Raw genomic sequence first — 18091 nt, 5'->3', positions numbered from 1 at the left:
CCTGGGTGATGCCAGAAGAGGTCTCTGGTCCGGCACTGCGATTGTGGGCACAGACCTCCGGGAGCCACTGCACGTGGTATCGGTCGACGCTGAGATCTGTAAGGTCAGAGGGCACAGAGAGGACGGTCTGGAGCCACGTGCCGCACAGCCCGCGGCTCTCAGATCGCGACAACGGGCAGGAAGGAAGTGAAGCTGTGGAAGTGAGCCACAAACGCAGACGCAGAGCCGAGGAGGCGAGCGGGCCTGCAGAACTCACTGTCGGGAGGAAAGCCTGGGGGGAAACCTGGCGAAATGCGAGAACCAACCGGAAAGCACAGGAAAGTCACAGCCACGGGGCTGTCGGGAGGTCTTGAGAGAAACGTAGCCGCGGGGTCGGCGCTGAGCGGAACCCCCACAAGAAAGGGCGGCACTCGGCCGTGGGCGTCTTTGCTCCTGGGAGAGGGAATGAGCATCCCGAGTGTGAATCCCACAGGTGGCTGACATAGCCGACAGACCCAGGCAAAATCAAAGCACTTTCCTCACGCTGGGAGCACTGAGCAGTCAGACGAGCTCCCCTGTGTGCCTCACACGTTCCCCAGCACAGACCCAGGTGGGCACCTTTCCCTTCCAGCGTGCACAGGTGCATATCCTCACACGCCCGTGTGTCTGATCTCTGCGGAACCCTGACTTGCTGTCCAAGACAGAACGTGGGTTCCCTGGCACAGTGTGTCCACTGTCCACACGTGGCCTCGCTTGGGGCAAATCTCTCAGATAAAGGACGGACTGATGACGAGCCCCCCGCCGAGCATGGGAAGAGGAGGTCTGGCCGGCATCAGGTTTATTCACCAACCCGCGTGCCCGAAGGTGTGGAAAGGCACTTCTCTGCCACTGATTAACGCCGCGTCCCCGCTGTTCACGCCAAGTGTTTAATGGAGGTTTCCAGAGGGTTAAAGCTTTGACGGGATTGGGTGGTTCTAGTGGGAATTCACTTGCAGCACTTTGGATCGAGAAAAGAGGAGCTTTTCAATCAGAGAGGACGGGCGGATATCAAGCGGGCACCATCAGTTCCGGGAACCACTTACCAGAGGTTTTAAGATTTACACAACAGGCATCGGGGCTTTTTGTTTTTTTTTTTTCAGGGGAAGAATCGTACATTACACACAAGAATGAAGTCAATGAATGAATTCATATGCTTTCTTTCAAGTGGTGCCGTTCCAGGCATACAAACCGCTGCTCTCGGGACTTAAAAGCTCACAGAGCTACATAAACAACAAACAAAGCATGTAAATGTACGTTAGGCTAGAAGGTAATTTGGCTACAGATCAATACAGAAGATAAGCAGGCAGGTGTGTTGCCTTATTGATTCACTGGCTTATCTCCTTGAGACAGAACTTTGCAGTGAACGTGGGGAGGAGGCCTGGCGGTTGCTGTGGGCAGAGCACGCGGCCGTGAGCAGGCCGTCTGCCTGCCGCTGCCCAGCTAAAGTGTCTGCGATGACAAAAATACCGCGCATGTGGTGGCCCCTAGTCACTCATGCCTGTAAAGCAACTGAAGTTTGTGGGTCCGAGCCCCGCATCGGGCTCTGTGCTCACATCTCGGAGCCTGGAGTCTGCTTCGGATTCTGTGACTCCTCTCTCTGCCCCTCTGCCTCTCACGCGCTCTCTCTCTCTCTCTCTCTCTCAAAAATAAACATTAAAAAACAACATTTAAAAATATTTAAAGACCTTATCTCCTTTCATGCTATAACATTGTTTATGATTGTAGAAGTTTGAAATAGACTTCTACTTACTTTTTCTGGGTGAGCTTACAATATTACAACATTTACAATATGCACTTTCCCTCTTTAATAACTTCAAAATGGCTTGTTACTGACCTCCTTGGCATAGCAACCTGATACTTGGGATCATTTCCTCATTAACAACACTGGCAAGAAGAAACTGCTCTAGGGGCCTTGCCAACTAAATTTTGTAGCAATAAGGATAACCAAAAATACCTTTCCCAGCAAAACAAGTGACAAGAAAGGTCAAAGAGAAAATTTAAGGGACGTAGATAAGAACCGAAAATTGTATCTTGGGGTGCCTGGGTGGCTCAGTCGGTTAAGCGTCTGACTTCAGCTCACATCATGATCTCAAGGCTTGTGGGTTCAAGCCCCGCATCGGGCTCTGTGCTGACAGCTTGGAGCCTGGAGCCTGCTTCGGGTTCTGTGTCTCCCTCTCTCTCTGCCCCTTCCCTGCTCATGTTCTGTCTCTCTCTCAAAAAATAAAACATTAGGGGCGCCTGGGTGGCTCAGTCAGTTAAGCATCCGACTTCAGCTCAGGTCACGATCTCACGGTCTGTGAGTTCGAGCCCCGCGTCGGGCTCTGGGCTGATTGCTCAGAGCCTGGAGCCTGCTTCCGATTCTGTGTCTCCTTCTCTCTCTGTCCCTCCCCCATTCATGGTCTGTCTCTCTCTGTCTCAAAAATAAATTAAAAAACGTTAAAAAAAATTAAAAAAAAATAAAACATTAAAAAACATTTTTTTAAAATATTATTTTGTACAGAGACAGCAGGTAAACAGAACGAGATGATAGTATGTAGCCAATAAGTAAAAACTGTATGTTGATACTTGAAAAAATAAAAAATAATTTTTTGAGTCAATAATTTTAAATTAAATAATTTTAAAAATTAAATTTTAAATTACAAAAAATTAAATTACAATAATTTAAATTAAATCAGCAAACAAAATTTGTACTCATGTCTCATACTTAAACTCATGACAGTGACTTAACTGATTTTGGCTCTGCTGTGAAAAAGTCACTCTAAACGCAGGCAGACAGAATAAAACTGGTCACCCGCCATTTCTGCCTCAGCGTCTCTCAGGCTTGTCTTTAGTGCAATGAGATCACCAAACGGAAAACGCAATTTGATAAAACGCCGATTTGGGCCCTCAGGTCTCTGCACATTGCCTTGTAGTTCACTGCCATCACCCACAGCAGCCCGCTGGCCCCATCAACAGAGTCCCTCCACGTCCCCAGCACGGAGCACACGGGCACTAAAGTGGCACCCATGTGAAGTGAAGTCATCCACAGCCGGGGACAGTCTGCGGGACGCTTCTCCTGTCAAAGCAGCTCGAGTAGGACAAACCAGAAGCAGAGCCAGTGTCCCGGTATGAATTTCTGGTACCCTGATTATTCTAGCTTGCTAATTTAGCATCCCTGACCCTCAGGTTTCCAAAACACTACGTAAATACCACACGGCCACTTGTCTTTACTTTGGGTCTTCTGTGCTCAAGACCTTCAAAACTGTCCTGACCTTGGGGCACCTAGGTGGCTCAGTCGGTTGAGCGCCCAACTTTGACTCACTCAGGTCATGATCTCGTGGCTCATGGGTTCAAGCCCCCCATCAGGCTCTGTGCTGACAACTCAAGAGCCTGGAGCCTGCTTCAGATTCTGTGTCTCCTTCTCTCTCTGCCCCTCCCTCACTTGTGCTCTGTCTCCCTCATTCTCAAAAAAATGAATAAATGTTACAAAAAAAAAAAAAAAGTCGTGAGATGGGAAGAGACTCTTTTCTGCTCTGGGGCTGACACTCCCTGCTGAGGGGACTGATTCTGGTTTGTGCTAATACTGTGATATGGCATACAGTGATAGCTGAGTACTCTTGGGACTCTACAAATCGTATGCATTGTTTACAACATGGTTCTATTTTCATAAGAGGAGGTGCTAAGAATGACACATTGGGGGCACCTGGGTGGCTCAGTAAGTTAGGCATCCAACTTTGACTCAGGTCTGAACTTGCGGTTTCTGAGTTCAAGGTCCGTGTCTGGCTCTGTGCTGTCAGCTCAGAGCCCCCACTTCAGACCCGCTGTCACCCTCTCTCTGCCCTTCCCCCATTCACAGGCATTCTCTTTCAAAAAATAAAAAAACAAATGACATTGGACACCCGCTTTCAACTCCATCCCCTCCCCCCCATCAGCTCTAGATGAGCTCAGCCTTGCCTGAGTTCATGGTCCCCTTTCTGAATAATTTTGTTCAGTCCCACGGCTTTCAATATCATTTTCTTGGACTTCCAGGGAAGAGGGCACAGGAGGAAGATCCCAAGCTCACATAATGACACAGATACAGCAAGATAACACCCACCTCAGTGTAAACAACCCAGAAAATGACCTGAAGCCTAGCAGAACAGACTCATGACAGCTAGATGTAGAGAAGAGGCACTGTGAAGAGGGTAGGAAGAGCAGAGACATGGTTGGCAATTAATCAGAGCCCCAGGACTGTCCTGGGAGAGAAACTCCATGGGCGTGGACCCTCACACCAGGCACCCAAAGCACAGGGGGACTCACACACGGAAGACAAGGCCCATAACGTCTGGCTTTGCAAACTAGAGGGGCAGAATTTCTTGAATTATTACCATCAGTAGAGCTTAAACATTAAACTCAGCAGGGATGACTCTGGAGGGCTGGAGGGTGAGGAGACAGAGTCCCCGCCTTTAAAGAGACAGCATAACAAATAGTCCTTCTGAGATACAGCACAGAAGCAACAGGATGAGAAACACCTGGGGTTCACAGGAGGGAGATCTGTTTAGTAACCTTAGAATATGTGCTGCAGGGAAGGGATCTTTGGGAAGTTTCTCCAAGAACAACAGTGGCAGGCACCATTTCTCTCCCTGACCTCCCTGCCTGGAAACAGGGACGCCTGCTGCAGGACAAATACTCTCTACCTGCTTGCTAACAATGCTCCTCTGCAGACACGCCCCCTGAAGCCAGATCTGGGCTGCACGTGGCCCTCACGAACCTTGCTAACTCGGCACACCCCTGCCCCCCGTGTTCTCCTGCGGGACCCACCCCCTCCAATACACTTTTGGCCAGAGCCCATCTAAAGCAGTGCACCCAGCCTGGCACTGTGCAAACAGTCCTGTCAGAGGCCAACATCACCCCAAAGCAACTCCTGCCCCAGGGCAAGGGGAAAGTAACCAACATGCCAAGACAACTGCAGCTGTAGCCCCAGCAGTGGGCCAGAGGCAGACCTCGGGTCTCACTGCAAGCCCCACCCACCAACATGAGCTTCTCAGAGGACAACACAGGAAGAATGCCCTGCAAATGCCTGGTCTGACCCTACCCAAGCCCAAGGTGACCCCAGTCTGGCCCCTAACAACACAGGAACCAAACCCTGCCCACAACAGGCAGATAGAGCCATGGAAGACAACTGGCCTGAAGGGAAACACAACTCAGCTACAAGAGCACAGTGCACACAACACACAGAGCAGATTCCCCTGAGGTGCCAGACTCTGGTGAACAGGGGACACTGCATATGGGGCACTACAGAATTCTTCTTCATAAGGACACTGCTTTCAAGAGCAGGAGACGTCACTGACTTCCCTAACACAGAGAAACACACACGGAGAGTTAGACAAAATGAGGAGGCAGAGGAATATGTTCCAAATGAAACAACAGGACAAAATCACAGAAAGAGAGCTAAACAAGATGCCTGATAGAGAATTTAAAGTAATGGTCATAAAGATACTCACTGGACTTGAGAACAGACTACAGGATCTCAGTGAGAACATCAACAGAGAGATAGAAAACATAACGCAGAACCAATGAGATGAAAACATCAATAACAGAAACTAAGAATCAACAAGAGAGAATAAACAGGAGACTAGAGGAAGCAGAAGAAGAGAGGCAGTGCTTTCCACGGTAATGGAAAGCAATCAAGCAGAACAGGAGAGAGAAAACTATTAATAACAACAAATGATAATACACTGAGGGAGCTCAGTGACTACATGAAACGTAATAACATTCACATTATAGGGGGATATAAGAAGGAGAAGAGAGAGAAAAAGGGGCAGAAAATGAGTATGAGGAAATAATAGCTGAAACCAAATCGGGGGGAGAAAACAGAAATCTGGATCCAGGAGACACAGCCCCCAAAATATCAACCCAAGGAGGTCCACAGAAGATAAATAGTAATTAAAATAGTAGAAAGTAGTGATTAAGAGAGAATTTTACGAGCAGCAAGAGAAAACAGTTGCCCCCTAAGGTTATCCACTGATTTTCAGAAGAAACTCTGCAGGGCAAAAGGGAGTGGCATGATATATTCAAACTGCTGAAAGAAAAAAGGCTCGCAGTCAAGAATATCCAGCCAGGTTATCCTTCAGAATAAAAGGAGAGAGAAAGAGTTTCCCAGACATACAAAAGCTAAAGGAATTCATCACCACCAAACCAGCCTTACAAGAAATGTTAAAGGGGCCACTTTGAGTGGAAAAGAAAGACCATAAGCAAGAATAAGAAAAGCAGTAAACACAAGCAGTAAGTTTTTCTACGAATGGATTCACAAAATAAAAGGACGTAAAGTATGATACCATATACCTAACATGTGGAGGGGAGAAGAATAAAGAATGGTTTCAAGCTTAAGTGACCATTGGAGCACCTGGGTGGCTCACTCGGTTGAGCATCTGACTCTTGATTTCGGCTCAGGTCATGATGCCAGGGTCATGGGATCGAGTCCCAATATGGCCTCTGCAATGAGCATGGAACCTGCTTAAGATTATCTCTCTGTCCCTCTGTCCCTCCTCCACTTGCTCACATGCACTCTCTCAAAAATAAATAGATAAATTAGACAAGATAGACAGATAGACAGTCAGTCTTGTCTTCAGCTTCATCTTGCCAAGTATGAAAATACTGCAAGCTCGTATTTAGGATATGACTTCAGGACCAAGTGTCTAACTAGAATATGAAAAACAGTGTCATTAAATCAAATGTTACCTAAGGGGATACATATGAAAATTCTATCCTAAATGCCTTGCTGTTCTGGTTCTTGAGCTTAGGTTCTTCCTTCCACAAATGAATTAAAAAGTCCTTGAGAAGTATTTTTAAATACTGAAATTTATTTTCAGCATGCTTCAACTATGCTTCAAAAAGTAGATGTCTCTAATTTGTTCCTGAAATATACCTAACTCAAAATAAAAAGTAAAATGTATCCAACAGTGTCTGGCAAAAACTAAAGGCTGCACAATTTTTAATTCAATGTTAATCTCTAAATTCCAAACATCTAATGATCAAGAATGCTGGCCTGACTGAACTCAGAGCTGTGAGAAAGAGACCATCTCTGAGCACCGTGGAATAGCTGCGGTGAGGGGAACTCTCCACACTGATGGCAGGGGACATACACGTGGAGAGGCATCAGAAAATGCCCATTTCTTAGATGGGAGTTTGTTCTCTAAGCATCTCTAACACCAGAAATAGCACCTGGTAGGTAGTACATGCTCAATAAATGTTAGTTGGATGATATCCTTTCACGAAATAATGCCTCGTTCTCTTCATATTTGTAAAAATGCTTTGGTGAGACAGACTTGCTGATTTTGTACAATTCTGTAAAAGAATTTTGAACACCTCCTAGGCAGAAGGCATTTCTACTCAAAGTAGAAGTATGTTTTCTCTCTCTGAGCTAATTTTTCATATTTTTGGAGTGCAAACACTAAGTCTAAACCAAAAAGCCTAAAATAATCAATTGTAGATTCTATTCGGAACTGATGTCTGTAGAATAACAAAAGGACAACTATTCCTTTTATAAATAATGATTGTTCCAGAAATTCACTGTTGAGGATATTTCTTTCCTTCCAGAGCATTCACTATTATAAGCCAACTACCATATGCACTAAGGTGGGCTAATATTTGATGTTTGAGTCACTTCCCTACAAAATTATATGCTGTGTCATCATAAATAATACAAAACAACTGAAACTCTCTCTCTGTGAGAATATTCAGTGTGAGTGAACAGATTTGTGCTTCTGAGTTCCTAACTCCCAAGTCTAAAACCAACGTTCTGGCCACCCTCACTTTTAGGAAATGTTAACAGATAGGTAGAAACCAATTTCTACTTACAATTTTGTCTCAATTAGTGAACAAGATTCTCTTCTCTGATTTGTCACCAACATTTAATTTCTTTTAGGTTTTCAACTCCGTGTATCCAACAGTGGAAATTAGTTACGATTAAAGAATACTCAGGTACTTGTGCCTAAGGCTTTCAAACCATTTGAGATGGGTCTATTGAGTTGTATTCAGTGCACACAATTATAATTTTACAGAGTGAAAACGTCCAGAAAGCCAGCCAAAGTGTCCTTTTCATAACAGAAAGAGAGCTCATTTTCACATTCTGAACAGAATTCGTAAAATGGTAGCACTGTGTTTTGATTTAAAAGGCGTTTCCTTTCCTACATTTGTGATAATTATGAATGTACACATGCTTCATAAGCGTCTGGGGAACTTTGGTTTGGGATTCTGTAGGTCACAGGGTGCCTAACAGGCTTCTAGAAGGAGAACAAATGTGGAATAAGTTCGGCACACATGCTTTCCACTTCAGAGAGGGCTGGACTCTCCAAAGCTTTCCACAGTCTCCTTCTACAGAGGGTTGTGGTACAGTGAGGCTCCCCTATGTTTTATATGTTAATTTGGCTTTCAAATTTAAAATCAAAAGGGAAATGGGATGGATATAATTTAAGAAAAAGCGCATTCTGGAGGAAGACAAAACTCTAGTTAGAGCATGACTTATTCTTAGTTCCTAAGTGGCCATGTGATCTGGTGAAATCAACCTACATCTGCCAGCAAAGTAACTCTACTGCACGGTGGTTTCAGTTTAATCCTCACTTGAAGACAGATGTGATTCCTTGGTCGTTGTGGGTTCCAGTCATTATTGTATGGGAATATTGACCATACACGTCTGCAATGATCACTTGTATTCCACCCTGTACTGAACGTCAAGGCAAGGGAAAGGAGTAAAATGTCAAAGGTCTGGAAAGGAAACTATAAAATTCTCATTATTTACATGCTACATGATTGCCTTTACAGAAGAATGGAAAAGAATCAGAGGAAATGTTGTAATGAGCAAAGTAATATAACAATATAGTTGGATTCACCATCAAGACATAAATAGAAGATGGATTTTTTTAAGTTTATTGATTTTGAGAGAGCGAGAGTGCAAGCTAGGGAGGGTCAGAGACAGGGAGAGAGAGAAACTCAAGCAGGCTCCGTGCTATCAGCACAGAGCCCAGCGTGGGGTTCAAACTCACGAACCATGACATCATGACCTGAACCGAAACCAAGAGTCGGACACTTAACTGACTGAGCCACCCAGTTGCCTTGAAGATGCATTTTTATATATGGCAGCAAAAGTTAGAGAATGAAATGGAGGGAAATGTATGCATGTATATATCATAGGATCCAAATAAACACAAACACCTCAGAATAATCATATTAAAAAGTATTACAGCTTCCACATTATATGTCACAAATGACTGTTGAGAGGAAATTTTAAAACCTGAATAAATAAAGTGATATGTCAAGTGTGCAGATCTTTAAAGAGTGAATTCTCCAGTCACTACCATATATTTATTACTTTTTGAGAGACAGAGCGTGATCAGGAGCAGAGCAGGAGCAGGGCAGGGTCAGAGGGAGACACAGAATCCGAAGAGGTTCCAGGCTCTGAGCTGTCAGCACAGAGCCTGACGCAGGGCTCGAACTCAAGAACCGTGAGATCATGACCTGAGCCAAATTCGGATGCTTAACCAACTGAGCCATCCAGGCGCCCCTCCAGTCATTACCATATAGGTTGATTGTAATTTCAGTAAAGATCTCGGAAGATTTTTGTGGAAATCGAGAAACTAGTGCAAATTTTTATACAAGAATACAAAGGGCCAAGAATAATCAAGACAATTTGAAAAAAAAGTAAAAAAAACTGAAGGGCTATTATTAAAAATATGTATAAACCTACAGTAGTTAAGACAATGTGGTAATGCCAGAAAGTTGGAAAAATATGCCAAATGACTCTACAGAAAGTTAAAGAAATTAACTTTCCCATAATATTTGATTTAGGGCCAAGGTAGCAGCCCAGAGCTTTGGGGAAACAGTCATTTTTTTTTTTTTTAATGTGTCATTTATTCTTGAGAGAGCGTGCAAGCAGAGGAGGGACAGAGATCAAGGGGGACAGAGGATCCAAAGCTGGCTCTGCACTGACAGCAGCGAGCCTTACACGGTGCTCGAACCCATGAGCCATGAGATCATGACCTGAGCCGAAGTTGGACGCTTAACCGACTGGGACCCCCAGGTGCCCCAGATGTCAACAGTTGTGAAGAAACTGCTGGAACAAGAAGAACTCCGACACCAGTCTCCTGTGTGGCACATGAGTGAATACCGAAGCAACACTGCCCTTCCAGAAGAAATGGAAGAATTGTAAAAACTGAGCTCTTGAAACAATCTATTTTTTGTATGTTTTCAAAACGCATCAGAGAGGATAAAAGTACACCAGGAGTTCCAAAAGGACCATTTCAATAACACAAGATAAATATGCTACGAATAAAGAAAACAAGATGAATTTATCCCAAAGACAGCCACTCCAGCAAAGACTCAGAATGAAGAGAATGTATTCTGAGGGCAAATCTTTACTGAAGAATGAATCATAGCATGGAACTTCTGAAGGCACCTGACTGGTGTGTTTTAGTGGAGCATTGGGATAGTGTGGCGTGTCTGTGCACAGTAGCGATTCAAAAATGTCACCGGAAATGCGCGACAAGGTAGAATGCTCATATGTTATATGAAAATGTGTGTGTTTTTTACATATAAATAGTATATGTGGGGGGACATACACATAAAACAAATCAGGGAAGAACAGAAACACAGATAACTTCCGAAAGGACATCCACCTAAATGCTGTTCCTATGAAATACTACTGAGATAAGTGACTTTTTTTCTCCATTTCCATCTCCAAATCCAATTATTTGGGTTGCCTTTTTTTTTTTTTTTAAACAAAAAGCTCATTTAGAACAAAAATTTACAGCACAAAATAATGAGTATTTTGGAGACAAGATTGGCCTTCTGAGAACCCAGTGAAGACAGGCTAACATCCCTGAAATGTTAACGTGCAAGCAGCTGACTGATACTGATTTCCAAATGTGATACAGATTCCTGGGAAAGACGGGGCTGCCCATCCAGACTTCACAACAGCAAGGCATTAAAAACAAAAAAAAGGACTAAAGTGTTTTGTTCAGCTGCCATGTTCCTTAATATCAACACCGTGTCTCGACTTGACTTTCTCACCAGCACCCTGAGATCACTGGGCTACTTGATGCAAATAACAAATCATCAAAGAGCGTTGACGCACCTTCAGTCTTTTTCCAGTAGACCTTCACTTGCAGCTGGTTGTCTTGATAGAAGGGAGCTCCGATTTCCAGGAGGCGAGCAGGCCGTCGTCTTTGGAGAGATGGCTGTATGTGCACCACACTCTTCCTGGGTTTCCCAACTTGCTCTTCTGAAAAAAGTACAACACTGTGATTCCCTTGTTAAACGTAATCGGTGATCAGTATACGTTCACCCCGGCGAGAAAGGCGCTCTGGTGCAAAGAGGTATAGACGGCATTTCTCATTATGGATTTTTTTTTGTAGTTATAAAGAAAGTAAGTAAAATGACATTGAAATACCATGTATCATGAAGACAATACAGATAGCTTTTCACAGAAGTACCAGCATCATCTATCCAACACCTGGGGCGAGGCCCTAAATGGAAACCTTACTCAATCAACTTGTACGGGAAATATTGAGTCAGCAAATGCAATGCAATGCAGTGGTACGTTAGATGGGGGAATAGAATTTAAGGGTTCTTTTTTCTTCCTTCCTTTCCTCCCTCCTTTCCCTCCCTTCCACGTGCTTGGGAAGACAGGAGCAAGAGGGAACAAAGCAGGGGCAGGGAGGACACTCCTGACCCGGGTGAGGCAAGTAGAGGAAAACTGAGGACCCCAGCACCCCAATGCAGAACAACCACATGGACCGTCCACTGCTGCTCACACTGCCGTGCCCGATACCTCCATTCCCTCTGACACCGCTGTGCCCACTGTCACTGTGGGGCCCACTTATACTACCATGCCCACTGTCACCAGTGTGCCCACTACATCCTCTGCTCCAGGATTCAAAGGAAATGGGTGCATTACTCAGGTTCTAACTTAGAGTGTCTTATCTTAAATAGTTCAAATAAATGGATCCCTGAGAAACATTAGGTTTCAGGCTTCTGCACCCAAAGCCAATGTGTGTGTCGGGGGTTTCATCACATCACCAGCAGTCCTCAGACACCAGGTGAGGGTCCTACCATTCAGCTAATTCTGATGCCATCCACCTGCAGATGGCCTCGGATCCCCCTCTGACACCATCCACCTGCAGATGGCCTCAGATCCCCCCCGGGGACACCATCCATTTTGGGGGGGTCCCCCTCCAACACCATCCACCTGCAGATAGCCTTGGATCCCCCAGGGTAAGGGCTCCATCCTACGAGACGGCCCCCACTGCAGACAGCACTCACACGTCCTGGTTGGCACCTGTGATATTCTCACTATCCACGATAGGTCGGAGGTTCCAACCACCCCCAACTTGGATTCAACTAATTTTCTAGAGTGGCTCACAGAACTCAGAAACATTTTACTCACTAGAGTACCTATCGGTTTATTATAAAGGCCCTAACTCAAGAGCAGCCAGAGGAAGAGCTACACAGGGTCAGCTATGTGAGAAGGGGCACACAGCCTCCGTGCCCTCCCTAGGGGTGCCACTGTGCCCACACTGCCACATGGACTGAACACACTGGGTTCACTAACCCAGAAGTTCTCCGAACCCTGTCCTTGTGCATGTTTATGGAGTCCCAGTGCCAGGAATGGGGTCGAAGACCAAATACATGTTTCTTATTTTAAATCACAGTATCACAGGCCACTTTGAGAGGCCCTGTGTCATCCTCCAGAGAGAGCCAGTGTGCCCAGTAGCACAGAGAGCTCGGAGCCCAGAGAAGACTGAACCAGGACAGAGAACACACAGGGCTCTTGGCCAAAACTCATTCCGTTCCTGGTCACCATGGAGGTAAAGAATCCTGCTGCCCACACGCAATGTATCTGTTGACTAGCTAACTAAGGATTGAAGACTTTCGCAAGCCATGTAGGTTTCTAATCCCTGTACTATTAGGGAGTGACTTTGAGAATTTGTCAACGACCACCAAAATAGAGGTTTAGATGCTATGTTTAATCTCTATGTGAATTCTATCTTCCTGCATTCTTATTATATCCTATGCAAGCTTTTATTTCTCATTACGTATATGTAAGGACATAGTTTTCTGTACCTCAAGAGTGAACTGGCATTGGTCTCTTGAACTGCCATTGGTCCCTTGAAATGTTTCAAGTAGAGAAATGCATCACCATGTAGTGCTGCTGAGGCCACATGTAATGGACAGACAGGCATGTGTGTCAGTCCTAGGAGCCTGGACCTGACTCGAAAGGGGCGTCCTGCACTTACACGACTAAATAAGAATGGAATAAAATCATTCCTGCATACTGTAGAAAGATACGAGATCTGATTTAAGCTCTTATTTAATAGTCCCAAAGTTAAGAGAAGTGAATGACCAGGCTGTTTTTTCAAATGTCACAATTCTGATTAATTTCACAGATCAGGAGATCCAGGATATTTTTCTCTCTGCTCCATTTTTAATTTGAAGAGCTGGAAGAATACCCCAGCAGCATGAGGCAACTCTAAAACATCAGTAATCTGTCAACCCTGGAAAGATTCTTCCAGCCTCCAAAAGAGCAAGCAACATCTCCTTTCAAGACGCTGTTACATTTTTCTTCCTTCAAGGGGCCCTTTTACAAAATGGCAGGAACATTCAGCCTTTGTTGGCGTAGAACTTTTTGTCATTAAAGCACCTAGCAGCCTGCAGACCTGGAAAATATAATTCAAAAAGTAATTTACATGCTGGCATTTACTACTCTCTTTCCTATAAAATATAATTTCCCTTGCTTATTCTATAAAGTTGTAATTATTCTTTACTTCTCATTGGTCTGTGATGAAATATACGGTGTTCTTGTAAAAGTCATGTACTAGCATTTATGAGATTATATATCACCATCAGTGTATGAAATCCTGACAAATATTCAGCTATATCCTGCATAATCCTTGGTAAAGCCCATCTCTTCCAAGGGATACCCTGAGACAAAACAATATGTGCTATGACAGGTACTCTGAACTATTCTCTCGTTTACTTTTCCTTTATCACCTTTCTGAATCCACATGACTAAGTTAATCCTTAGAATAAAGTGGCCTTTGATAGGTTAACTCTTGTATCTCTTTATTGATCAGTTAAAACATTATCTAATTTTAAAGATGATTAGAAAGTGACATTAGTGGGGCACCTGGGTGGCTCGATTGGTTAAGCATCTGACTGTTGATTTCAGTCCAGGTCATGATCTCATCATGGTTCATGAGATCAAGCCCCTCATCAGGCTCTGTGCTGACAGCGTGGAGCCTGCTTGGGATCCTCTCCCTCTTTCTCCCTCTCTCTGCCCCTTCCCAGCTTGTGCACGTGCTCTCTCTCTCTCAGAAAAAAAAAAAAAAAACTTTAAAAAATTTTTAAAAAGTGACATTAACATTCACAATAAACCTGTCTGATGGAAAGTTGACTGACATTGTAGATAAGATAGGGATTACTGATTGTGTTTCACAGATATATATGGAGCCGTACTTAACGCACTACACATATAGGTGCAGAGCACAATGGACAGATAACCCATGTTCCATGATCTAGATGAGATTTTTGGGTTGGTGGATGTTCTTTTCCAAGTTGGGAAGGGGTGGGTCTCAACCCCACATGGTGGGGTCTGCCATATGCAAAAGGAAGGATGTTTCCACCTCATATTACAGAGGACAGGGGAAGATAAACATGATGTGTTCATAGGTATGGGGAACTGTGTGCCATTCTGAGAGGGAGGAATGTGCACTATATTATGCATTATGGCTTAAGATATGAGAGAAAGACAGGTTTACAATCACCCATGAGAGGGTGGGAGAAGAAACTAGTTAAAGAGGATCTCAGCAAGCCAATGGGCTTGTATGGCGATGCCCCAGGAAGAGTGAGAAAGCCCTAGATGTGCTGTGGAGATCCAGAGCCCAATCAGAGCTCTGTGTCCACGGGGACTTGCTGAGGCACTCCATGTACCCCCACAATAGCAAGCTGAGGTCAGATTCTTCACTCCTTGTTCTTGGTTGTGGGAAGAAACACAAATTATGCGAGTCTGCAATCCCACACCAGCTTCTAATGGGGAAGGAATGTTGTTTACCAGAAAAACCAGGACACATAAAGGCAAACTTATTTTACACAACATGAAATCCCTCCCACCAGTGGAAGAAAAAGGTCTTTGGTGAAGCAGAAGTCTATAGGACTCAGGTCTGAGAAGGAGGCTGGGGAGGAAGAAGGGGACAGGAGTGAAGGATGAACTTTGGGAGAAGATGACTAGGGGACACTCTTGAGGGTGGAATTCAGAAGAAGGAGAAGTATGTTACACAGTTGCTATTTTCTAAAGCACATGTGTGCTGCCATCTACAGAATGGATAGTTAAGAAAGAGTGAAAACAGATACTAATTAGGAGACTTGTTTAATTGTAAGAAAGCGATGGGAATGGCCCAAACATGGCAAAGAACTTGATAGATCCCAAGAACATTTGACATTAGAGACAAAAAGGACTTTCTGCAGTACTGCATTTCTGGAAAGAAAGAAAATAGAAACATGAAGACTGGCCTCTCAATCTCTGGCATAAACAGATGGGTGAAGAGGGGAGCTGTCTGCCATGGGAGATCCTGGGAGAGGAGCAGGTGTGCTGTCTGAGCACCTGCTAGCCACCCCTGTACAGGTGCTGAGCTGGCAGCCAGACACAGGGAGAGGGCATCAGAAGCACAAAGATGGTCGCTGAGTCCACACACTCACTGAGCTCTCCCAGGGACAGCGCTACCTACCCCCCTTCCTTCCTTCTCCCCAACGCTGAGTTCTCTGCACACACAGCACACTTTCCAATCTCTGCGCATGCGCACACACACCCACCCGTGTGTGGGCGGATGCCCATGCCTTGTGGGCCCACGGGGCACTCATGACTCTTGAGGGATCTCATTCCCCACCAAAACTTCAGCTTCTTTCGCGTCCATTATGACTACGTGTGCAGTGGACTGATGTCTGTGCCATCATGTGTACATGTTTATCTTCCAAACTCAATGTTGGGCAGAGCTCAAAATGCATCTAGTGCTGCAATAATGTGTATGTGTGCGTACGTCTACGTGCCTGAACAGTACATGCATGTGTATGTTTATGTGTGCCTGTATCCATGTGTGTCTGTGTGCACGGACATGCACACATAAACAAATACATGGTACATATGTACTATATCATGTATACTTGGTCTATAAGTATATATTCTATATATACTGGACCTATGTTTATGGTACAATACAGTATAATATAGCAATTACCTCCATCATTAGGGACAGTAATGTCATATTTTGTGGCCATACATTTCAGGTTGAGGAGTGGATGGATGACAGGATTAAAAAAATCCATGAAGTTACTACACCTATAGAAAAGTTTCCAAGAGGAATTTTAGGTAAAAGTTGTATTATATTCAGAGAGATGCTTAAAAATAGTAGACTGTTTCAAAGACACTTAGTTTCCAAAGAGATGGTTTCTCTTGGAGCTAGGAAGCTGTTTCTAGAACTTTTTTGAAAGCATCATTTCAAACAGACCTGCTCATTCCGATCCTATTTTTCCCAGGTGGTAGAAAATAATTATAAGCAATGACTGCGTCTAACTCTGCAGAGCGTGGCTTGCCTTTCCTATATTCAGACAGGCTTCTAGCACTTTCTACCCTTCTGCAGCATGCCCATGATGAAAGGCAGATACCATGGGGCTCTACTCCTAGGGAATCAATATCACATGGTCCTTTAATCTCTCCCATTCCCGGAAACCTTGCCACGCGCTTCTCCTGAGCAGTTCTAACTAGCCCCGTCTCGTGAACAAAGCCAAAAACAAGAAAGGAACTTATTTTCTGGCTCAGATATGACTGCCATGTAAGACTCTCCTCTTGTTTTGCTCAGTTTGTGGCAAACATACTAGTTTAGAAAAACTGGAAGCAAGAAAAACCAATATGGGAAAAATTTACTCAATGGAATATTAAGTAGCCTTTCAAGAAGCAACGTGACCACTGTGGAATACCTGTTACCACAGGTATGTCACCCATCCCCAGGTTTAGGAGACGTAAGTTTTCTTGCTAAATTTCCACTATGACACCAAAATATTGCATATTCAATAGATACAAATTAAAGTCAAAGGTAAAACTGAAACATGGCTCAGTGACCAATCTCAAACACACAAATGTTTGTCTACTTTTGGCAACACGCAAACAAACAAAACCCCAAATTTGGATTTTGCTCTGTACGACCTACAAAACTTGAAGACTTCCTTCTTTCTCTCGCTACCCGTGTTGACACACAGAAGTCATCTCGATGGGCAGGGATGCTACTTCCCAAATTCAGCAAACGTTTGGCCCGGGCAGCAGGACTCAACAATATACATTTCCCATACAGAGCGTGCGATTGACCCATTTTTTGCCCCTTCAATAAGGATCAATATGATCAAGTGAAGGTTAAACACCAATTTGCTGAAAAAGATGAGCAAGTATGGCATGCCACCCAAAAAGTAGGTTTTCTGTAGCTACAGCTGTCCCTCCCGATGGCTCACTGCCACGTCTGGGGCCTCTGAGGGTTGGACATGACTGGCTCTGGTAAGGACGCACCGTGGAGCCTGCCAGACGCTGGGAGAGGGTGCCATCAGGGGAGAGGCGCACAGCGAGGCCAGAGAGGCATGCCTCCACAAGGACAGGGCACTTACTGTGGCCGGTGGGGAGTGCGGGCGTGAAGTTCAGGGACAGGATAGGACACTTACTGTGGCTGGCAGAGCGTGCGGGCGTGAAGTGCAGGGACGCCTTCGCTCCTTTCAGGCGCGTCTGCCCCCAGTACGCGATGGCCTGCAGCTCCACGGTGTAGCCACTGTCTGGCTGCAGTCTGTCCAGGATCACCGAACCCTGGGACTGCAGGAAAAGAGAAGATTCGCCAAGCCCGTTACAAACCGCTCTGCCTCTGCCACTCCTCTTCCTCACAGAGCCAGACGGTCCTCAGGAAGCATCTCGTCAGCCCCTGCCGTACATGTGCCCTCAAAAAATCCAGTTTTACTATCAATATAAGTAGAACGCCCAAACATATTATTTGGGAATTGTGTTCCTTATCCAATTACTGGATCCTCTTTC

The 18091-nt window shown here is 44.8% G+C and overlaps 1 protein-coding gene across 1 annotated transcript in view; it reads right to left on the bottom strand.

The window, feature by feature from the left end:
- ANOS1 (anosmin 1) overlaps window positions 1-18091 on the bottom strand; it is a 182646-nt gene that overhangs the window by 10686 nt on the left and 153869 nt on the right. Inside the window, exons 8-10 of the mRNA XM_081792890.1 lie at window positions 17731-17875; window positions 11108-11254; window positions 2-96 (exon numbers count right to left, since the gene is read on the bottom strand). Of these exons, the coding sequence (XP_081649016.1) occupies window positions 2-96; window positions 11108-11254; window positions 17731-17875 (387 nt within the window). The remainder of the gene's footprint in view (window position 1; window positions 97-11107; window positions 11255-17730; window positions 17876-18091) is intronic.

The sequence above is a fragment of the Panthera onca genome, chromosome X (assembly GCF_046562875.1).
Source record: "Panthera onca isolate mPanOnc1 chromosome X, mPanOnc1 haplotype 2, whole genome shotgun sequence".
NCBI lineage: Eukaryota > Metazoa > Chordata > Mammalia > Carnivora > Felidae > Panthera > Panthera onca.
The sequence above is the reverse complement of the archived record's forward strand: the minus strand, read 5'-3'. Positions and strand labels throughout refer to the sequence as shown.